Genomic DNA, 24,460 nt, shown 5'->3' on the forward strand with positions numbered 1-24,460 from the left:
CATTCCATTGACGAGGGCAGGTTGGAAGGTTTCCATGTCCAAACGCTTTGATTTGTGGTAAAGATGAAGGGGAAATAGACCTTAATTCAGTAATCCATCACTGGTACAATATGTGCAGGAATATCCCAAAGAGGAAGACCTTGGGCATTACGAGGAGGATTAAGGCCATAATTTTCCTTACTGTGATTTTGTCTGACCTTTTAGAATATCATCTGCTTTGGGCAGGGCCACTCAGAGTAGCAAACCACAGACTGAAATGCTGGGTGCAGTTTTGTATGGCTTTGGATCTAGAAACTCTCAGAAAGTGCAAAGCAGACAAGAAGTAAACCAGTACAGCTAACTGGCGAGGCATAAGAAAGTTATCTGAGCCAAAAAGAGATCCTTTATAAAACGGAAATCTAATCCTAGCGAAACCAATAAAAAGGAGCATAAACAATGACAGTCAATATGTAAGAAGAAAACTAGAAGACCTACAGAGTAAATAAGTAACTAAAGTAACTAAAGGTGTAAAAATAAATACCAAGAAATTCTTTAAGTATATTAGAGGCAGAAAGCTTGTCGGAGAATCTGTGGGTCTGCTGGATCACCAAGGATTAAAGGGAGAAATTAAGGAAGACAAAGACATGGTTGAGAAACTAAGTGATTTCGCTGCACCAGTCTTCACCACAGGGTATGTTAGGGAAATACCTACCCTAGGCCCTGCTCTCTTCTGGTAATGAAGATGAGGTATTTCCAGAGACTGAGGTGTCCGAAGAAAAGGCGTTGGAACAAATTGATACATCAAAAAGGAACAAATCACTAGTCCCAGATGGTGCATATCCAAAATTCTGAAGGTACTTAAGAACGAGGGGATTGAGCTGCTTGCAAAACTAGGCAATCTCTCATTAAAATCAGCCACTATACTATATTGGAGGACTAGAGGGTAGCAAATGTACCATATTTTAAAAAAGGTGTGACGGTTGAGCCAGGAAATTATAGCAGGGCCGCCCAGAGGGGGCGGGGCAAGTGGGGCCCTGGCCGAGAATCCCTTTCCTGGCTAGAGGCACCTTTTTACTTACCTGGCGGTGGTCTGGGTCTTCGGCGGCATTTTGGCAGCAGGACCTTCAGTGCTGCCGAAGCGGAGTGACTGAAGGACCCGCCGCCGCAGACTCAGCGCGCCACCCGGTGAGTATGTCCGCTCCCCCGCTTTGCCCCAGGCCCCCTGAATCCTCTGGGCAGCCCTGAATTATAGAGCAGCAAGCCTTACTTCTGTACTTGGTAAATTGCTTGAAATGATATTAAAAACATAACATTAAAACATTTAGATGATTACGATATGATAGAATCTAAACAGCACATCTTCTGCAAAAGAAAACCACGTCTCACTAATCTATTCAAAGGCTTTCAATGTGCCAATAAAACAGTGGATAAATGAGAACAAATAAACAAAATTAATATAGAATTTCAAAAGGCCTCTGAGAAAGTCCCTTACAGGAAGCTAGTCACAAAACTAAGAAGTCATGTGATCTGAGGCCAAGTACCGTCACTGATCAGAAACTAGCCAAAAGGGATAAAACAAAGCAGAGGAATAAACAGTCAATTTTCATCATGGCAAAAGATTAACAGCATGATGTCACAAGGTTCTTTACTCGAACTTTTGTTGTTTAATATATTGATTAATATATGGAAAAGAGGGTGAGCACTGAGAGGGCAAAATCTGCAGATGACAGAAATTTACTTTGATTAGTCAGGACTTCAGAAGATTGTGAGGAACTTGAGAGATCTATTCAAGCTAAGTAAATAGGCAACGTTGTGGCAGATAAAATTCAGTGTTGATGAATGCAAAGTAATGCACGGCTGAGTGAATAATCTGAACCACCCAGACACCTTGCTGAGTTCTAAATTAACTGTGTCCACGCAGGAAAATACCTGGCCATCATTATGGACAGCTCAATAAAGACTACAGTAAAATGTGCAGCAGTACTCAAAAAAGCAAACAAGATGTCAGGATGCTTAACGAAAGGGATGGAAAGTAATATGGAATATATTATAATGCCATTATATAAATCAAAGGTATGTCCTCACCTGGTATACTGTTTTAAGTTTCTTTCATCCCATGTCAAAAAAGTATATAAAGAGGATTCAAAGACAGATGTGAAAATAATTAGAGTATGGAAAAATGAAGAAGAAAGATTGAAGAAATTAGGGCTGTTTAATTCAGTCAGTCAATAAGTCCCAAGAATGGAACAGAAAGTTGGCAAATTCAAAACTGATAAAAGGAAATACTTTCTACAAGATGCACAATTAGACTGTGGAACTCATTGTTACATTGTTATCACTCAGACCAAGAACATAGCCGGATGCAAAAGAAGATTGGACATTTATATGCACAACAAAAATATCTAAGGTTCTAATAGGAATTATTTTTTAAAAAACAAAGCAAGAGTTTTGGAAGGGATATAATATCTCCTGTTTGAGGAAATAAACCAACCTCCACTTATTGGGGATTATTAGGAAAACATAACCTGGAAGCAGGTTATCCTGTAATTGCCTAGTGCTGAGTTTTTTGCATCTTCCTTTGAAGGAACTGATATTGACTGCTGCCAGACACAAGATACTTGACTAGATGGACCACTGGTCTGAGCTATTCCCATGCCTGTGAAAAGCAATTCTGTAATAATTGCATTCTGGATTCCCATGTTGATTATCTCTAACTTACAGGTCAGAAAATTCAACTTGACTCCTGGAATCAAGCTGGATTCTTTCCCCTCATGAATATCACTTTCAGTAATAAAAGCTCTGAAGACTAAATTTGTCCTCAGTGACAACTGTACAGCCCCCTATGACTTCAAATTATATTCTCAGTGACAAAGAGATAAAGACAAAGACAAAATGTCCCTCACTATGAGGGATGTCGCTCTTCTTAGACCCAGAGTTCCCTCTGCTTTGCACCAATTTGGCCTCCCCTCACTTTTATTGTTGAACAACGAATTAAAGATGCATGAAGCTGAGGTTATAGATTGAAGGAAAGGAAGGAATACACCGAAGAAACCCACCCAACTATATGTTTCCTGCATAAAGATTATCTCTGTGTCCCAATTTTGGGTCTTTGTCACAATTATGTGCCACATTGGGGACTGGAAGATTTAGGCATTTGGTTATACCTGTGCAGCTCCAGTGCCTTTAATGGTTTCCACAGGCCTGACTCTTTGGCATTTAGTAATGAATGCAATTAACGTTGCACAAAATGGAATAGAATCCCACTCCCTGCTGATGTTTGTGTTAGCTCTGCAGAGCTAACAGGAGTAAAGAGAAGTAAGAGTTATTTTTGTCACTGAAGTCAGTAGATAGGACACACATAAACACACAGAAAGAGCAAATTTGTTGAGAAAGAAAGTGCCATTATTATATGTTTTGCAGAGTAGAATCACACTGTAAGCTGGCAATACGTGAGAAAAAAAGCTTAAATGCACCTTCTTTCCATATGAAATATGGCTTTCTAATGCAGTTCTACCCTAGAAGTATGTCAGTACAGCACAGAGATATTATGTTACGACAAGAACAAAATTTGGGGACCATTGTTCCTTTCTCTTCCCTAATCCCAAGCCTCTGGTAGTAAAAAAAACAAAAACAAAAAAAAAAAAAACAAAAAAAAAAAAAAGAAAAGGGAGACATTTTTCCTCTCATAAAGAAAATAAGAATGGCCATTCTGGGTCTGATCAACGGTCCATCTAGCCCAGTGTCCAGTAGCCAATGCCAGATGCTTCAGAGGGCATGAACAGAACAAGACAATCATCAAGTGATCCATCCTGTGTTGTCCAGTCCCAGCATGTGGCAGTCAAAGGCCTAGGGACACCCAGAGTATGCGGCTGCATCCCTGAATATGTTGGCTAATATCCATTGATGGACCTATCCTCCATGATTGTATAGAATTCTTTTTCTGAATCCACTTATACTTTTGGCCTTCACAACATCCCCTGGAAACGAGTTCCACAGGTTGACTGTACACTGTGTGAAGAAGTACTTCCTTTTATTTGTTTTAAACCTGTTGCCTACCAATTTCATTGGGTGACCTCTTGGTTCTTCTGTTATGTGAAGGGGTAAACAACATTTTTCTTATTCATATCATTCATGATTTTATAGATCTCTATAATATCCCACCTTACTCATCTCTTTTCCAACCTGAATAGTCCAGTCTTTTTAAATCTCTCCTCACACGGAAGCTGTCCCATACCCGTAATAATTTGTGTTGCCCTTCTCTGTACCTTTTCCAATTCTAATATAAATTTTTTGAAATAGGGCAACCAGAAGTGCATGCAGTATTCCAGGTGTGGACATACCCCTCTTCTGCCCTTCAAACAATCCCCCACCCTGTCAAAGCTCATCATCAGAAGCAAGCTCCCCACAGACCAGAACACACCAACTCAAAGCAGCACCAGACCCTGCCAGAACAACAGATGCAAAACTTATACACATATCTCCACTGCTACAATGACCAACAACTCCCACAACACACCTTTCAAGATCCATGGGTCCTACACATGCCTATCACAACATATGGTGTACGCCATTGAGTGCACTAAATGCCCCCAAAACAACTATGTGGGTAAAACCAGACAATTTTTTACACACATGATAAAAGACAACCACCATATCAGATGTGGATGAACATTTTTCACAAAGCGATCACCTATATCTGATCTCTCAGTCCTCATCCTCAAAGGAAACCTGTATGATACCTTCAAAAGACGAGCCTGGGAGTTTAACTTCATAACTTTGCTAGACATCATTAAATAAACACATTTACCTTAAAAAAAATGGCTTCCCCAATACCAGAAAATAATCATCGGGTGATACCAATAAAATCAAATCCTAGCCTGAAAACAGCTAAGGACAAACTCATAAAGATATGTCCATAATTTCTGTAATAATATTATAATAAATCCATGTAATAAGTAATTATGACTTCAATGATTTATAGAATAACTCTTTTCTAGTTGTATCAAAGCACAACAAAGGCAATGAATTTGTTTCAGGTTTATGGATGATGTAGTACCCTGGCTGCAATCTAAGGGGTAGACCGAGATGCAGCCAGAAAGATAAGACTATTGGTATCTTTAAAATTCCATAAAAGTGACATGACAAATCCACATTCATAACAAGAATTGTGAGGAGGGGAGAAAAAAAAAAGAATAAAAGCAAAAAACGTTAATGTTACATTTAAAATCTTTTAATTTCTCATGGAGACTGATAAAGATCCGGCATCTGTAGCAAATGCAAGGAACTTTTCTTCTTTTGTTTGCAGACATACCTTGGCTGACCTAGTGATAGCCCCAATTTCTGAATAAAGATCTGTGCTGTCTGGGAATTTTTCCACCACCATAGTGCAGACATGGTGCAGGAGCGACTGCTTATGCACTGTGTCCTTGACTTCCGGAACCTTCTCGAGGTAGCTTAACTCAAAAGCTTTGGCCTGTGTAGGAAAGGAATTTTTTTTTAAAGTAAGTTTATTTTGTCCACACAGATCTCCTCAAAGAAAACATTTACTAAGATATACAATACGTTGGGGGTGGGGGGAGGGTGAGGGGTGAGGGGAAGAGATTATTCTTTTTAAATAAAAAGAATCCCAGAGCAGGAAGAATACATGATTCTTTCTGACACAATTTTACATACTTCTGAAGAGTCAGTAGATGCCTAGATCATTCCGTTTGCAATGAAAAGAACAAATAGGCGATTCTTGTAATGTGAATTAAGAATAACTCCACTGAAGTCAATGGGGTTACGCTGGTGTAAAATTGGTGTGCGAACAGTGCCTGGTCCCAAATCTCTCTGAGGTTATTTTGAAGGGGGAATATAGAATTAATGAAACATAGAATGTAGGTTTTGTTTTTTAAATTACATGTATGTGTTGGACATATACTGGGTGATAACTATGATATGAGGTAGAGAAGCTGATGAGGAAAGTCTGTGATAATAGTCAGTAATAAAATGATAGGGTGACAAAAGCTTACATTGGTTCCATTTAGAAAGTTCCCAATGGCTAATAAAGTAGAAAGGATAAATCCCAAGGTTTTATTATGCTCCATCTGGTCCATTCCTTCCTTCAGGTCTAACAGTGGTTCTGCAACTTCCTGTCATTTAAAAAAAAAAAAGTGACGATTTTAGGCTCTCATAGATTTTTCTGTCTTAATTCTATGCTTTAGATTAATTATTGCAAAAGTTCTAAACTGTGATCCCGCAGAGCACTGGCATTTGTGTGATGCTGGCTCTCTTCCTTGCTGCAGCTACTAAATCACATAAAAAGCCCAGCAGAGAAATCAATAAAATATTTCCTAAAGATGCTTCTTCATGTAAGCAACTGGCGTCCTTATCAAAGGGATGTGATGTGACTAAAAATGGAAGACGCTTCACTGCAGGGGGCTGCTGTGTTTGAGTTAGAGGCATAAAAATCTCCACTGATGAAATGTCTTAATTCTAGTTTTTGTGATCTTTCAAGAGCAAAGAAAACCTAGAATATTTGGTAACTTGATCTCTTTATTCTGCCTCTACTGGTCCCTACAAACGATGGCCACCTCTGAGATGCAGATGAGATTACTTCTGTATATCAGTCTGTCACTTTAAAACTCAAAAAACACTGCAGTGTCAAAGCTTTACAAAATTGGCCTCTGATTTTAACCTTTTAACTTGCAAACTCTTAATGTACTTCCTATACATGCAAGTTATCTGTAAGCAGGCATAGAGACTGACAGACTTACAAACATAAATTCTGCTCCATTATCTCAGGAAATGGATTACACTATATAGTTCAAAGGCAGAGAGAGATACAGTAATTGAAATAAATGAGCTTATTTCTATGCCTTTTTGTGTGGCCAAGGGCTGTTTATTTTGTACGTACAATAAGGTACATATAGTTCTCAATCCTTTCTATCAGCAAATTTAATCTTAGTAACCAGCATTCGTTCTCCAAATTATTACTCTGTTTATGATCTGAGGAGCCAAAATTAAGCCTCGGTATTTCAGGCCGAGTGGCAAAACAATTGAGAACTTCTCTGCCTAGAGGAAACATGATGGGTTATTTGCAGATTATAGAGATATTTTATCATAAACATGTGCAGGGAGCTTCAAGAGAAAATGCATTGACAGTCACTATCATATTACCATTTTGTGTAAATCAAAAAAAAAAAAAGAGTACTGTACATTTTATGTTGGGCATATTGACAGGGCGAACAAATTCAGAGGTGATATCATTTAATCATCAGAATATGGGAGTAAGGAGGTCTAAGGCCTTGCCTACATACACAAACACACACACCTTGCACCAGTTTAAGATTATGTCTACACTATAGAGACTATACTGCTAGGTCACCGTAGTTGTGTTATGTGTATGGCAACTATTGGCATATGCTGACATTTTAATGGTGACTTTTGTATACATGCACAATTTTTTTTAATCTGACCATATGGAAATATTTTTTTATTTATTTTATTTTAAACACATACAGATATCAAAAACAGCAGAATCACTTTGGCTCAAATCTGATAAAAATTGAAAAAAATTCAGGAGGTAGAGAATATGACAAAAGGAAGAGCCAAACTCTGACCTCTGATGAAATCTGGGTCTAGAAACTAAAGTGCTAATATCAGCAGAAGAACATCTTTTGCAAATACTTAGTGAGGAAAATCCTTAACAGGAGGGAATTTGCAAGATCGGATAGGAAATCTGCAATCTAATACATTATTTCTTGCATTTCCTTTCAGCATGCGATATCATAAAGTCCAACTGGAAAATAAAGAGATTTTGTATTGATTAAGCTACTACTAACTAGGCCTCAGATCATGGACCAAGCTTATTTTTAGTATAACTTCACTGAAAGTAAGTTGTTACATCAGAGATTAATTTGGGCAAAAAAACATTCAAATCAGATGAATTTTGTTTGTCTGTTTTACCAGTCAGGAACTTGCTAAAAATAATATTTCAAAATTTTCCAAAGCATTAAATAAAAAACCTGTTGAAAGTTAGCAAGAGAATGTATGAAATCACCCAAACAATGTTGACTCTTCCTCACTCATCCATCGATAATCTACCCTGCATCAGTTTCACAAACAATTCACAAAATACTTCTATTGCTCTTTGAATGAACAGTGAACATCAACAAGTGCAGCAATGTTGTGCCTGCATACAAGTAATTCTGTTAATGTAGGGTTACCATTCGTCCGGATTCTCCTGGACATGTCCGGTTTTTCTGAGTTAAAAATAGCGTCCGGGGGGAATTTGTAAATGTCCGGATTTCCCCCCCACGCAGAGCGCACATGGCTGACAGAGCAGCCGGCCAGATCGTGCCACTCGCACGGGTCTCCGGCAGCCAGAGCCCCTTCTCCGCTTCCCCTCTCCTCTCCCCTGCAGCTTGAGATCACTCCCCTCCTCTCTCTCTCTCTCCCCGTCTCTGCACTCGCAGATCGCCGGACATTCGCATCGGGCCTCCGGCAGTCTGGAGCTCCTCCCCCTATTGCCCAGCGCGCTGCTCCGCAGCACTCTGGGGGGGCGGGGACCGGGCTGTGCGTTCCGCTGGGGAGCGCAGCAGTGTGTCTGGCTCCACGTGGAGCCCGACACGCTGTTCTGAGCAGCACAGTAAGGGGGCCAGAGGGTCGGAGAAGGGGCAGAAAGGTTCTGGAGGGGGCAGTCAAGAGACAGGGAGTAGGGTTGGATGGGTTGGGAGTTCTAAGGGGGGCTGTCTGGGGGTGGGGGTGTGGATAAGGTTTTGGGCAGTCAGGGTACAGGTAGGGAGTAGGGTCTCAGGAGGGTGCAGTTAGGGTGGGGGGTCTCAGGAGGGGGCAATCAGGGGACAAGGAACAAGGAGGCTTAGGTAGGGGGTGGGGTTCTGGAGGGCAGTTAGGAGCAGGGGTCCCAGGAGGGGTAGTCAGGGGACAAGGAGCCGGGGGAGGGTTGAAGGTTCGGAGGAGGGCGGGAAGTGGGAGGGAGTGGAAGGGGCAGGGGCGGGGCTAGGGCAGGACAGGGGCGGGGCTAGGCGGGGCTCCTCCCGTCCTCTTTTTTGATTGTTGAAATATGGTAACCCTAGTTAATGAGCAAAATTAAAAAACATCTGAGAGATAATCTTAGGGTTCCCCCCCCCGCACTTTCAAGAGTTTATAATAGCAATAACAACTTTGAGGGATCCCAGGGATCTTATAAATTAGCTAATGAATAAATATAGTGCTTAGTTCTCTCCACTTGTCAAAATAAGCCAGATTCTGATATACTAAGTTTTTACATAGGCAAAACTCCCATTAATTTCAACAAGTGTTTTGCATGAATAATATCCGGGTAAGAAGTGCATAAGGATTGGGCCCTCATCCCCAGGAAATTGCTTGTTCCTAAATCATTATTGCTTGATTAGAGGAAGGAAGACATAACCCTTAATTTTTTTTTGTAAAAGAGAGCTAAAATGTTCCCTTTTCTTCCATCCCATCTCCTGTTGTTCACCAAAACAAAAGCTAAAAATAATTAATTCACCATACCCACAACGTAGCTAGCCATGTAATAATAAAGACTGAACAAACTGAAACAAGGACTTGAAATTGCCTTCTCCCAGTCAGAGGAAGTTTACCTTTTCCACTAGCTCATAATCCATTTTGAAAGCCCAAAGCTGGAGTCTAGCAGAGAGCTCACTAATCGAGGAGAGAGTGAGAAGGAACTGCTCTGCACTGCCCAGTGGGATGTCAGGATTTGCCATCTGGGCCTCCTGGATCTTCTGTTTTTCTTCCTCGGTAGGAATCATAGTTAAAATTTTCTAGAAAGAAAGATAAAAGACATCATTTTTAATCAGATATACAAGAGCAATGATTTCAAACCTCTTTTTTCATGGAGGGAAAGGAGAGGCAGAAAGGCAAATTTATACAGCATATATTTGGAAACCCATTTTTTTTCAGGCAGGTGTCCATGGAAACAATTAAGAATCATACTGAAGGCTTGACACTGGTTTACATTGTGGTGATGGGATTCCTGACTCAAGCAGCTGTAAGTGAGAGCAGAATCCTGCTCTGATTATATCCAACACAAAACCACTGCCCAGGAAACCTAAACCATAACAAGGCAATCTGAATAGGTCTAAAATTGTAATTAGAATTCCGTATTGTTTCTTTTATTTTTATGGAATGAGAGTGATTAGCCATTGGAACAAACTAAAAAGGCAAGTTGTAGATTGTCCATCTCCTGGTATCTTCAGATCAAGACTGGATACCTTTCTGGAAGATATGCTTTAGTAAAATGGAAATTATTGGGCTCAATATAGGGGACACTGGGTGAAATTCTCTGGCTTATATTATACATGAGGTCAGACTAGATGAGCTAATGGCCCCCTTGTGGCCTTAAACATCTGAGAACTTAGAACAACAAAATAACTCAGACAACAGGTACAGGCGAAGATACATTTTTTAACAACATACCATAAAAATCCTTTCTAAATGGCAGCATTTTGCATTTCTGTAGGTAGGAATGAAGGTGCCCAGATGGCAAACCATTTTAGGGTGATAGCAGGGTGGGTAGCTCAACTATATAAAATGTATGATGTTGGAAGAGCTATTATCCTCCCTATTCCAACCCCATATGTTTACTTGCCACGTAACGTGACAACATTATTTCAGCATTTGTAGGTCAGTTCTAGAAATATCACCTGTATTTAAGACAATTACTCAATAAGGAACAATTGGTAAAGTTTTAATTAAAAGTATGCACTGCATAACATGAAGCCTGCGTTTCCATTCATCTGACAAGTTTACAGTATCGATGAAAGAGGATTTCAATATGCTCATTTGCTGCTGTCATCAGTATTGGTTCCGAAATCTACATTTTCCTTTTAATTCATGACTTTTATGTGCTTGTTTGCTTGTGGCAACTTCCCAGCTGCTTGTTCTCCAGGGTTGCTCTTGGAAATAAGATTTTGCTTTAAGCAACTAAATGTGTTTTGAAAATGAAAAAGAAAACAACATAAACACATCAAATAAGCCAGGACCTGAGCCCTGCTGAACACAGCCTCGTTAAAGGTGGTGTAGGTTTTCAACGAGACGGTGACCTATGTTCACTCATTGGAAAGAACGTTAGGCTTTTTCTGTTGCCCTTTGTAATGGCAGAATCAATTCTGGAGAAAAAGTCAAAGAAACACAGGCTCTGCCATACAGATTACATTATTGATCCATCCAATCTAGTATCTTGTTCCAGCAGTGGCCAATGCCTGATGCTTCAGAAGCACCTGCTCCTTCCCCTATAGTTATAGTTATAGATTCTAGGACTGGAAGGGACCTCGAGAGGTCATCGAGTCCAGTCCCCTGCCCGCATGGCAGGACCAAATACTGCCTAGACCATCCCTAGTAGACATTTATCTAACCTACCCTTAAATATCTCCAGAGACGGAGATTCCACAACCTCCCTAGGCAATTTGTTCCAGTGTTTAACCACCCTGACAGTTAGGAACTTTTTCCTAATGTCCAATCTAGACCTCCCTTGCTGCAGTTTAAACCCATTGTTTCTGGTTCTATCCTTAGAGGCTAAGGTGAACAAGTTCTCTCCCTCCTCCTTATGACACCCTTTTATATACCTGAAAACTGCTATCATGTCCCCTCTCAGTCTTCTCTTTTCCAAACTAAACAAACCCAATTCTTTCAGCCTTCCTTCATAGGTCATGTTCTCAAGACCTTTAATCATTCTTGTTGCTCTTCTTTGGACCCTTTCCAGTTTCTCCACATCTTTTTTAAAATGCGGCGCCCAGAACTGGACACAATACTCCAGCTGAGGCCTAACCAGAGCAGAGTAGAGCGGAAGAATGACTTCTCGTGTCTTGCTCACAACACACCTGTTAATGCATCCCAGAATCATGTTTGCTTTTTTTGCAACAGCATCACACTGTTGACTCATATTTAGCTTGTGGTCCACTATAACCCCTAGATCCCTTTCTGCCGTACTCCTTCCTAGACAGTCTTTTCCCATTCTGTATGTGTGAAATTGATTTTTCCTTCCTAAGTGGAGCACTTTGCATTTGTCTTTGTTCAACTTCATCCTGTTTAACTCAGACCATTTCTCCAATTTGTCCAGATCATTTTGAATTATGACCCTGTCCTCCAAAGTAGTTGCAATCCCTCCCAGTTTGGTATCATCCGCAAACTTAATAAGCATACTTTCTATGCCAATATCTAAGTCGTTGATGAAGATATTGAACAGAGCCGGTCCCAAAACAGACCCCTGCGGTACCCCACTCGTTACGCCTTTCCAGCAGGATTGGGAACCATTAATAACAACTCTCTGAGTACGATTATCCAGCCAGTTATGCACCCACCTTATAGTAGCCCCATCTAATTTGTATTTGCCTAGTTTATCGATAAGAATATCATGCGAGACCGTATCAAATGCCTTACTAAAGTCTAGGTATACCACATCCACCGCTTCACCCTTATCCACAAGGCTCGTTATCCTATCAAAGAAAGCTATCAGATTGGTTTGACATGATTTGTTCTTCACAAATCCATGCTGGCTATTCCCTATCACCTTACCACCTTCCAAGTGTTGGCAGATGATTTCCTTAATTACTTGCTCCATTATCTTCTATTGTATCTATTGATACATCTAGCACATTGCTCAATGTTGCATCTGGATATGGGGAGTGAGGAATTCCCTCCCGACCCCATTAGGTGAAGAATGACCTTCGATCAATGAAAATATTTTATCAATTCAAATCCAGCCACAGTATTTGTCCTAATGACCATCTTCCTAGTGTATTCCATATGAAGAAGCATTTTTACCTTCTGGCTTTGAACATATTATGTTACCTTTCAATTTAACAAAGTGTCTCTTTGTTCTTATAGTACACAATAACAAGACAGTCTGGTTTTCACCTGAGATATGCAGATGGGAAGTGTAAAGGCGGTACTAATTTCAAACAGGGAGTGGAATAATTTAGTCTATTCATTCACTTGGAACAGAAGAGGGATAATCTAAAATTAAATTTCTTTGCTCCTCCTTCCCCCAGTTATTATTACATTGTGTATATACTGCAATACAAGGACAGTCCCTGCACCAGAGAGCTTACAATCTAAATAATCAGCCTCAGGGGGACTGAAGGGGATATAATATTTAAGAAAATGATCAAGATGATAATAAGGGCATGCAATTTTTGTCCTGAAATTTATATGATGACAATGTAAAATACAAATTGAACCCACTTCCTCACTTTTGAATTCTAAGCAGTATCAGTGTTTTTCTGACACTAGGGTTACCATTCGTCCGGATTTACCCGGACATGTCCTCCTTTTTGTGCTAAAAATAGCGTCCGGGGGGAATTTGTAAATCACTCAAAATGTCCGGGATTTCCCCCCTCCCCGGCAGAGCAGAGCGAGCGGCTGGGAGGGCTGCAGGAAAGTCACGGGCTGGACTCTGGAGCAGCTGTAGAGGAGCTCCTCCCCCCCCTCCCTCCCTCCCTGCATTCTGAGCCGGCAGCTCCTCCTCCCCTGCAGCCCAGTGTCCCGGTCCGGCAGCATTGTGCAGGGCCAGGGACTGGGTTTTGTGTTGCGCTGGGGAGCGCAGCCACGTGTCCGGCTCACACAGAGCCCAACACCCTGTTCTGAGGAGCAGGGTAAGGGGGCCAGGGGGCAGGAGAAGGGGCAGGGAGGTTCTGGAGGGGGCAGTCAAGAAACGGGGGGGGATCGGGAGTTCAGGGGGGGGGGCTTGGGGGGAGTGGAGAAAGTTTTGGGCAGTCAGGGTACAGGTAGGGGGTAGGGTCCTGGGGGGCAGTTGGGGGGGGTCTTAGGAGGGGGCAGTTAGGGGACAAGGAACAGGGAGTCTTAGGCTCTCTTAATGGCTCTCCATGCATCTCTGAACCCTCTCAGCTGTCGGGGTTGGACGGAAACATTGCCTGAGGGTAGTGAGAGAATGGGTTATCGGTGAGGTGGGGGTGGGCGTGAGCCCGGTCAATAGGGGCAACCCCTACCAAGATCTGAGCCTTTTCTCACACGCCCGTTAGAGCTCGACATTATGCTGTTTGGGACCCCTCTTTGAGGAAAGCCTCTGGATTGCAAGTCCAACCGCTACCTCCTCATGGTGAGAGTCGGTAACTGGCTTGGATAGCCAGGCGGATTGCGGAGGACGAACCCACATCCCACATTCAGTGGGGTGTGGGACGGGGTTGGGCAGCCCCATATGGTGCCACATGGATGCCCCCCTGGTAAGGGTAGCCTCCCCCAGGTACGGGTTGACTCCCCCTGGTAAGGGTTAGATTCCCCCTGGTAAGGGTAGTCTCCCCCAGGCACGGGTTAGTTTCCCCCTGGAAAGGGTAAGTTTCCCCCTGGAAAGGGTAAGTTTCCCCCAGGTATGGGTAAGTTTCCCCCTGAGAAGGGTAAATCTTTTAGCTATGGAAAAAAGTAATTTATATTTTTATACCGGATTGGCGCTGGACCGGGTTAATAACGCCCCCGCTGTTGGCTTTGATGCCCCGGCTGACAGTGTTAAATATATTAGGGGTGTGATCAGGGTCGCTGGACCAATGGATAAAATGGTGTGGACTATAATGAAGTCTCATGAGAATGAGAGTGAGAATCAAGTCCTCCCAGTGGAGCATGGAGAGGAGGTAGAGGAGAATGTTTGTGATGATCATGGTGAGGAGATTTTATCTATCTTACCGATGGTTTTTACAAGGGACACTTTTAATGATTTAACTATGGACAGTTTTAATCCAGATTTTAAGTATTTAAGTACATTTGATGATCCATATGTTAGGGAATCGGGATATCTTAATGCTCATTTAGTTAATGGGTCTAGTTTATTAAATAGTTTTAGACCAAGTACTGATTTTAATAGGGATCGTAATAAGGATCTTAACAGTACTGGTAGTAATATAAATATATTAGAAAGTAGTTCGTGGAAGGATGGGGTTTTTTATTTAGAGTATCCCGTTGATAGTTTTAATTGTCCAATATGTCCCCAGATATTACCAACATTTGGTAAATGGGCCAAACACATTAATGTGGTTCATAAAAGTAAAGCCATACGAGTTGTATGTAGTAAATGTGGAAAATCTTCTCAATATCATAATATAGCTTGCCACTACCCCAAGTGCATACCCAAGAAGGCGGATACCCCAATGAAGAGCCATACGTGCTCGGTCTGTGGGCTTGGTTTTCATACTAGATCTGGATTGAGCCAACACTGTAGACATAGACACCCTGCTGTGAGGAATGAGCAAAGAAAAGAAGATATGGCTGCTAAAAGTAAGATCAAAGAGGGATCGACTAGATCTCGTATATGGACCAAAGATGAGGTTGCGCAGCTTATACAGTTGGAAAGGAAATATATTGGGAAAAGGAATATAAATAAATGTATTGAGAGCGAGATGAGGACCAAAACGAATAAACAAATATCAGATAAAAGACGAGAATTAGCAAAGAAGAAGTTAGTGGTAACAGGAGATAGGGAGGAAGTGACTGAGGTAGAGGACATTAGAGTAAATATATTAGAAATTCCGCCCCCAAGAGAGAGGATTTTCCCACTAAAAGGACATCCAGAAGTGGATTTAGTGGAGAAAATATGTAAATGGGGAAAACAAAGTAGGGAGGGAAGAGAAATAATAAATAGTTTAGGGGAAATTGAAGGATTATTAAAGGAGGATTTAGCAAAAGCTCTCGGATGGGCAATGTTGGAAAAATTATGTTATTCATTAGTAGAGGGAAAGGACCCTAGAAGTGAAAGTCAAATAGAGTTGAGGAATAAAGGAAAAGGGAAGATGAGAAAGGAGGGGAGAAGGAAGCAATTTAATGCAATTAGGAGATATGCTACAAAGAAAGCTAAGTATAAATTCTATCAACAATTATTTGATAAGGATAGAAGAAGATTGACTCGCATTATAATGGGAGAGCCAGATAAGGCTAAGTGTGCTATCCCTATGAAAGAAATTGAGGAATACTATGTAAATATTTTGGGAACAATTGGACATGGTAATATGATAGGGTGGCCATCATCCACAGAGAATGCGGATAATGATATATTAATGAGTCCGATCTCTGTGGATGAGATTAGAATAGCTTTAAGAGAAATAAGAAAAGATAGTGCTCCTGGCCCAGATAAAGTAAAAGTGAGCAATTTGTGGGATATTTTTAATTTAGACTCCTTAATACTTACAAAAATTTTTAATATATGGTTTCTAAATAGACAGGTACCAGATGAATTTAAGAAAAATAGAACGATTTTAATACCAAAGACACAAGATGAGGAGGAAATGAAGAAGTTAACATCTTGGAGACCATTGACAATTGGGTCAGTTTGGATTAGAATCTATACCAAAATATTAGCAAAAAGACTGGTGGAAACAGTTAAGATATGTAGTAGACAAAAAGGGTTTATATCCGCCCCTGGGTGTGAGGAAAATATTGCTATATTAGATAATTTGATTAAAGGGGCTAAACGAAATGGGAATGAAATTGCAATAGTGTTCGTAGATCTGGCTAAAGCATTTGATTCTGTGGGACACGGACATATAATAGCCGGGTTGAGAAGATTTGGTATAGATGAACATTTTATAGATATTATTAGGGACCTTTATGATAATTGCACAACTAGGGTATGGGTGGGTGATGAAGCTACTGAGTCTATTTTAATTAGGAGGGGGGTCAAGCAGGGTGACCCGTTGTCCCCAATTTTGTTTAATATTGCTATGGATCCCCTTTTAACTAGATTAGAAGTAGAAGGAAAAGACGGTTACTCACCGTTGTAACTGTTGTTCTTCGAGATGTGTTGCTCATATCCATTCCATTAGGTGTGTGCGCGCCGCGTGCACGATCGTCGGAAGATTTTCTACCCTAGCAACACCGGCGGGTCGGCTGTGGAGCCCCCTAGAGTGGCGCCTTCATGGCGCTGAATATATACCCCAGCCGACCCGGCGCCCCCTCAGTTCCTTCTTGCCGGCTACTCCGACAGTGGGGACGGGGGGCGGGTTTGGAATGGATATGAGCAACACATCTCGAAGAACAACAGTTACAACGGTGAGTAACCGTCTTTTCTTCTTCGAGTGCTTGCTCATATCCATTCCATTAGGTGACTCCCAAGCCCAACTTAGGTGGTGGGGTCGGAGTGAGACATTGCTGTGTGCAAAACCGCTGATCCGAAAGCAGCATCGTCTCTGGACTGCTGCACTAGTGCATAGTGAGCTGTAAATGTGTGGACTGATGACCAAACCGCCGCTCTACAAATGTCCTGGATCGGAACATGTGCCAGGAAAGCAGTCGAGGAAGCTTGGGCCCTTGTGGAGTGAGCGGTGAGGTGCGGTGCTGAGACACCTGCCAGGTCATAGCAAGTCCGGATGCAAGACGTAATCCAGGAGGATAGGCGTTGTGAGGAGACCGGTGAGCCTTTCATTCGGTCGGCCACTGCAACGAAAAGTTGCGTCGTCTTTCTAAAGTGCTTTGTGCGGTCAATATAGAAGGCCAGGGCTCTGCGTACGTCCAGGGAATGCAAACGTTGATCCTGGCGAGTGGCATGTGGTTTAGGATGAAAGACCGGGAGAAATATATCCTGGTTGATATGAAAAGGAGAAACCACCTTAGGGAGAAAGGCAGGATGTGGACGAAGCTGCACTTTATCCTTATGAAAAACTGTGTAAGGGGGCTCAGATGTAAGCGCCCTGAGTTCAGAAACGCGCCTTGCTGAGGTGATGGCTACGAGGAAGGCTGTCTTCCAGGATAGGTACAGAAGTGAACAGGTGGCCAGTGGCTCGAATGGAGGACCTGTGAGCTTGGAGAGAACCAGGTTGAGGTCCCACGTCGGGACGGGCTGACGTTGTTGTGGGTACATCCGGTCTAAGCCCTTGAGGAATCTAACGACCATCGGGTTAGAGAATACCGAGGACGCGAGTTCCCCTGGGTGAAAGGCCCATATAGCGGCCAGGTGAACTCTAATTGAAGATATCGCCAACCCCTGCTGTTTTAGGGAGAGGAGATATTCCAAAATGAGAGGAATGGGTGCCTGCAACGGGGACGTGGCTCGTTGTTCGCACCAACAGGAGAACCGCTTCCACTTGGCCAGGTACGTGGTGCGTGTTGAGGGCTTCCTACTGCTCAGCAGAATCTGTTGGACAGAGTGCGAGCATTGCTGCTCTGCTTGGGTGAGCCATGGAGCAGCCACGCCGTGAGGTGGAGTGATTGCAGGTCGGGGTGACGCAGCCAGCCGTGGTCCTGAGAGATGAGATCCGGACATAATGGAAGCGGGATCGGTGTCTGAACCGAGAGCTCCAACAGTGTGGTGTACCAATGTTGTCTCGGCCACGCTGGAGCGATCAGAATTACCTGTGCCTGGTCTCTGCACAATTTGAGCAGTACCTTGTGGACCAGAGGAAACGGAGGGAAGGCATAAAACAGGTGGTCTTTCCAGGGAAGGAGAAACGCATCCGAGAGGGAGCCCGGAGCTCGACCTTGTAGGGAGCAGAACACGTGGCACTTCCTGTTGCCTCGAGATGCAAACAGGTCTATCTGGGGAAACCCCCACTTCTGGAAGATGGAATGTATGATGTCCGGACGTATAGACCACTCGTGCGTCTGGAAGGACCTGCTGAGTCGGTCCGCTAGAGTGTTCTGGACTCCAGGGAGGAACGATGCCGTGAGATGGATTGAGTGGGCGATGCAGAAGTCCCACAGGCGAATGGCCTCTTGGCATAGAATTGACGAACGTGCTCCTCCTTGCTTGTTGATGTAAAACATGGCCGTGGTGTTGTCGATGAGGACTAACACACAACGGCCACGTAGGAGATTGAGAAATGCCTGGCACGCCAGGCGCACCGCCATCAGTTCCCGAACATTGATGTGCAGGGCTAACTGGGGTACAGTCCACAGGCCCTGGGTATGGTGTTCGTTGAGATGGGCGCCCCAACCCAGAGATGAAGCGTCTGTGACCAGGTGCAGAGAGGGTTGTGGGGTGTGAAAAGGCATCCCCTCGCAGACCACATTGTGATCTAGCCACCAGGTGAGGGAGGTCAGGACCGAATTCGGGACCGTGACCACCATGTTCAGGCTGTCCCGATGTGGGCGGTATATTGATGACACCCAGGTTTGAAGTGGGCGAAGCCGAAGTCTGGCATGCCTGGTTACGTACGTGCAGGAAGCCATGTGACCCAGCAGGGTGAGGCACGACCTCACCGTGGTAGTTGGGAAGGTCTTGAGCCCTTGAATGAGGTTCTTGATGGTGCCAAAGCGGTTGTCTGGCAGGATGGCTTGTGCACGTCTGGAGTCTAGAACTGCGCCGATGAATTCTATTCTCTGGGTAGGTTCTAGAGTGGATTTGTCCTTGTTGAGTAGGATGCCCAACTCGTTGAATGTATGCACTATTATGTGGACGTGAGCTTGAACTTGCTCCTTGGTGCGACCGCGTACCAGCCAGTCGTCTAGGTACGGGAACACCTGTATCCCTTGTCGACGAAGGTACGCTGCCACGACAGCCATACATTTCGTGAACACCCTTGGGGCCGAGGATAGGCCGAAGGGAAGGACTGCGAATTGGTAGTGCACCGTGTTTACCACGAATCGCAGGAAGCGTCTGTGAGGTGGGTAAATTGTGATGTGAAAATATGCGTCTTTCATGTCGAGGGCGGCGAACCAGTCTCCAGGATCGAGGGAAGGGATAATGGCCCCCAAAGAGACCATGCGGAACTTCAACTTTACTACGAATTTGTTGAGTCCGCGCAAGTCCAAGATGGGCCGCAGACCTCCTTTGGACTTGGGGATCAGGAAGTAACGGGAATAAAATCCCCTGCCCCTTAACTCTATCGGAACCTCCTCTATGGCCCCCATGGCCAGGAGCGTAGAAACCTCCTGTATAAGAAGTTGCTCGTGAGAAGGGTCCCTGAAGAGGGACGGGGAAGGGGGGTGGGAGGGGGGGATAGAAGAAAACTGGATAGCGTATCCCCTCTCCACCGTGCGGAGGACCCAACGGTCCGAAGTTATAAGGGACCAAGCACGGTGGAAGTGGGAGAGGCGATCCCGAAAGGAGGGGGCTGGATCCTGGGGGATGACTGGGGCGCCGTCCTCGACCGCACCTTCAAAAGTTCTGCCTGGGGCCTGAAGGTGGTCTAGGTGGCCCCTGGTTCTGGCCGGGTTGAGGGCCGGTCCACCTTCTTCTACCACCTCGCCCTCGCCTCCGGGCCGAGTCCTGTCTCTGACGAGGCGGGGGGGGGGTAGAAGCGCTGAGGCTGCGGCCTAAATGGTCTGCGCTGAGGGCCCGCAACATGCATCCCCAGGGAGCGCATGATTGTTCTCGAGTCCTTGAGGCTCTGCAGGCGAGAGTCCGTCTTGTCCGAGAACAATCCATGTCCCTCAAAGGGCAGATCCTGTAGGGTTTGCTGCAGCTCCGGAGGCAAACCCGAAACCTGAAGCCAGGAGATCCTCCGCATAGCGATACCCGAAGTCAGGGTCCTCGCAGCCGAGTCCGCTATGTCCAAGGAGGCCTGCAAGGAGGTCCGAGCCACCTTCTTACCCTCCTCTACCATGGCTCCAAACTCCTCCCTGGACTCTTGGGGAACCAACTCCTTAAACTTCCCCATAGAGTTCCAGGAGTTAAAGTTGTAGCGGCTCAGGAGCGCCTGCTGGTTCGCCGCTCTAAGTTGCAGCCCTCCGGCTGAGTAAACTTTACGGCCAAACAAATCAAGTCGCTTAGCCTCCTTTGATTTAGGCGCTGCAGCCTGCTGACCGTGGCGCTCTCTTGCGTTCACTGATGCCACCACCAGTGAACACGGTTGGGGGTGGGTATACAAGTACCCGTAGTCTTTAGACGGGACAAAGTATTTCCTTTCCACCCCTCTCGCTGTGGGTGGGATAGAGGCGGGAGTTTGCCATATCGTAGCTGCATTGGCCTGTATCGTGCGGATCAGGGGTAACGCCACCCTCGATGGGGCATCCGCTCCGAGGATGTTCACGATAGGGTCCTGCACCTCCACTATCTCCTCCGCCTGCAGGTCCATATTACGGGCCATCCTATGCAGGAGATCCTGGTGAGCCCGAAGATCTATCGGAGGTGGACCTGTACATGATGTGCCCGCCACTGCCTCATCCGGAGAGGAAGAGGAAGATGCCTCCGGTGGTACAGGATCCAAGGGAGGGTCCTGGTCCCCCTGCTCCTGGGCCGGAGCATCACCTGTGCTTGGGTCCATGGTGTCGGGTGGCGTGGACACGGAAGCCTCCATGCCCCCTGGCGGAGGCCGAGAGATGGTGGACTCCGGGGCCCTTCTAACGGAGTGGCCCGAGCGAGAGGTCGAGGGTATCGGAGCCCCTTGCTCCTGGTGGTACGCCCACGGGGTCCAAAACGACCAGTGAGATGGGCCATGAGAATGGTCCTCTGTCATCTCCTGCCAATGGCCCAAGTCCCGTTCCTCGGCTTGCCCTTGAGGGGGGTATGCCGCTCTCGACAGGTCTTCCGAGGAGCGAGACACCGATCTTGATGGCCATGGCGGTGCCGAGATAGACGAAACGATCCCCGTGGGCTGCGGTGCCGCACGGTGCCGGTCCGGAGATGATCTATCTCTATGCGGTGCCGGCGAACGGTGCCGGGACCGCGATCGGTGCCGATGACCTCGTCGGTGCCGGGAGTCGGATCTGGACCTCGACGAGGACCTGGAGTATGCCCGGTGCCGGGAGCGGCCTCTCGACGCCGAGCGTCGACCGTAGCGGTGCCGAGAACTACGTCTCGACGTTGATCGGTGCCGACGATCATAGCGGTGCCGAGACGTAGAGCGGTGCCGCGACGAAGATCTTGGCCGCGAGTACGACCGGTGCCGAGGTGATATTCGGCGCCGGGACTGCGAGCGGCGTGGGGACCTGCTTCGGGACCTGGACCGGTGCCGAGGTTCCAGCCCTTGCGATGGAGGGCGCATCAAGGCAGGTTTCCCCCTCGACTGGACCGGGCGAGTCAACGGTGCCGTCGGTGCCGGTGGTTGAGGCGGTGCCGGCTCCGTGAGAGCTATCAAGTCTCTCACCGCCGCGAAGGTCTCTGGAGTCGACGGGAGTTGTATCACCGCCGGTCTCGGTGGAGACGCTATCTGCACCGGACTCAACGGCCTCGGCGCCGGAGTCGACAGTGCTGGAGGCACCTGTTTTCGGTGCTCCACCGGCGGACTCGGCTCTACCCCCGGCACTGGGGGAGCCGGCGTCTTCGGCACGGAGGCCCCCGTCTTATGGGCTTTTTTATGCCCCGGGGATAATGACCGGCGTCGAGGCACTTGCTGCGCTTGCGGTGCCGACGAGGTCCGGTGCCGGGGAGGCTTGTCCGACGCCACTCGCGTGGTCGGCATGGCCGGTGCTGCCGGGGCACTGCGCACCGAGGCGCTAGGTGCCGGGGCCTGGCTTGTAGAGGGAGTGTCCGGACTAAGTGCCGCCTCCATCAGGAGTTGCCGGAGCCGAAAGTCCCGCTCTTTCTTGGTCCTTGGTCTGAAGGCCTTACAGATCTTGCACTTATCTGTTTGATGGGACTCTCCCAGGCACTTCAGACAGGAATCGTGCGGGTCGCTCGTGGGCATAGGCTTAGCGCAGTAGGCGCACTGCTTGAAGCCGGGAGCGTTGGGCATGAGCCCGGGCCCGCGGCCGGGGGAGAAAGGGGGAGACGACCCCCTTAATCCCCTGGACTACTATAACAACTATAATAACTTTTTTTTTTTTTTTTTTTTTAAAAACTATTTAACTATTTAACTATAAACACTAGAACTATAACTATAACTACAACTGCGAATAACTAACTAAGCTAGGGAGAGTGGAGAACAGCTATGCCGCGCTCCACAGTTCCAACGACCATCAGGGGCGGTAAGAAGGAACTGAGGGGGCGCCGGGTCGGCTGGGGTATATATTCAGGGCCATGAAGGCGCCACTCTAGGGGGCTCCACAGCCGACCCGCCGGTGTTTCTAGGGTAGAAAATCTTCCGACGATCGTGCACGCGGCGCGCACACACCTAATGGAATGGATATGAGCAAGCACTCGAAGAAGAAGTGGTTTTTATGTTAAGGGTAATAGTGTCACGTCATTGGCTTTTGCCGATGATGTGGCAATTTTAAGTAGCTCATATAAAGGAATGATCAAAAATTTGGGTATCTTAGAGGAGTTTTGTAAAAATACTAATCTCTCTGTTAATGTGAAGAAAACGAAAGGCTTTCATATTTTAACTAAACATAAAACCTATGTAGTTAATCCTAAGGATAATTGGCAGATAGGGTCAGAGGAGATTGAATATGTTCAACCAGGGGATTTTGAAAAATATTTAGGGGCTAGAATAGATCCCTGGATAGGTGTAGGGGGACCGGTACTTAAAGAAAAATTGAAAGATTGGAGTGAGAATTTAATTAAGGCCCCATTAAAACCGGCCCAAAAAATATTAATTTTACAGACATACATCTTACCGAAGCTATTTTATAATCTTCTTTTAATAGAACCCCCTTTTAATCTTTTAGACGATCTTGATGTGTTAGTTAGAAAAATAGTTAAAGAGATTTTACATTTACCTCAGTGTACCACAGATGGGATATTTTATTCTAGAGGTAGGGATGGTGGTTTAGCTCTCACTAAGTTTAGTGTGCAAATCCCAAATATGTTAATTCGTAAATGGAGGAGACATATTGTCTCGAGAGACGATTGGATGGACCTATCTTATCTATATGCAGGAGAAAATCTTGTGGATACAATATTGTCATTTAGTGCAGTAACATCTCATCCCAAGAAATGGAGGGAAGAGGAATTTTTAAGATGGTCGGAACTGAGATGTCAGGGAATAGGGATAAAATATTTTAAAAATGATTTAATTAGTAATTCGATTTTTAGAAACTCTAGTAAAGTTAAATCGTCAGCGTATATCGCAGCATTGCAGCTTAGGGCAAATATTTATCCTACTAGGGAGACATTAGCAAGAGGAAGAGGAGGTGTGAATGCTCTTTGTAGATGGTGCGGTAAAGTGCGGGAGACTGTTCCCCATATCTCAGGACAATGTCATAAGACTAAGAATGCTAGGATAAAAAGGCATAATAGAGTAGTGTCTGCAGTTGTAGATAAGGTTGGTAAATTAGGGTGGAAGGCAATGATAGAGCCCCATTTGAGAAATAGTAAGGGTGAGTTAAGAAAGCCGGATATTATATTTATAAAAGGAGATACAGCAGTGGTGGTTGATGTTACAGTGCGATGGGAGGATAATGCCGGAAGTTTGGAACAAGCCCACAGTGAGAAGGTGGCTTATTATCTTGAGTTAGAGGAAGAAATTAAAAACTTAATGGGAGGTAAAAATATTCACTTCTTTGGTTTTGTGCTTGGGGCGCGTGGCAAGTGGAGTGAAGGTAATAATGATTTGTTAAAATTATTGGGAATGGACAGAAGTAAAAATTTTAAGGAGAGTATATGTAGACTTGTTTTATATTCCACTATTGGTATGATGGCTATATTCAGTGACAGGTAAAGATCCCGGAGTTTCCATTCCGTGTATCTTGCCAAAAC

General features: G+C 45.0%; 1 protein-coding gene across 12 annotated transcripts in view; it reads right to left on the reverse strand.

The window, feature by feature from the left end:
• FHOD3 (formin homology 2 domain containing 3) overlaps positions 1-24,460 on the reverse strand; it is a 655,003-nt gene that overhangs the window by 67,295 nt on the left and 563,248 nt on the right. For all 12 annotated transcript variants that reach the window (XM_054018872.1, XM_054018870.1, XM_054018871.1 and 9 more), the window contains 3 exons: positions 9,585-9,767; positions 5,991-6,110; positions 5,291-5,452 (listed from right to left, as the gene is read on the reverse strand). In XM_054018872.1, the coding sequence (XP_053874847.1) occupies positions 5,291-5,452; positions 5,991-6,110; positions 9,585-9,767 (465 nt within the window). The remainder of the gene's footprint in view (positions 1-5,290; positions 5,453-5,990; positions 6,111-9,584; positions 9,768-24,460) is intronic.

The sequence above is a fragment of the Malaclemys terrapin genome, chromosome 2 (genome assembly GCF_027887155.1).
Source record: "Malaclemys terrapin pileata isolate rMalTer1 chromosome 2, rMalTer1.hap1, whole genome shotgun sequence".
Lineage (NCBI taxonomy): Eukaryota > Metazoa > Chordata > Testudines > Emydidae > Malaclemys > Malaclemys terrapin.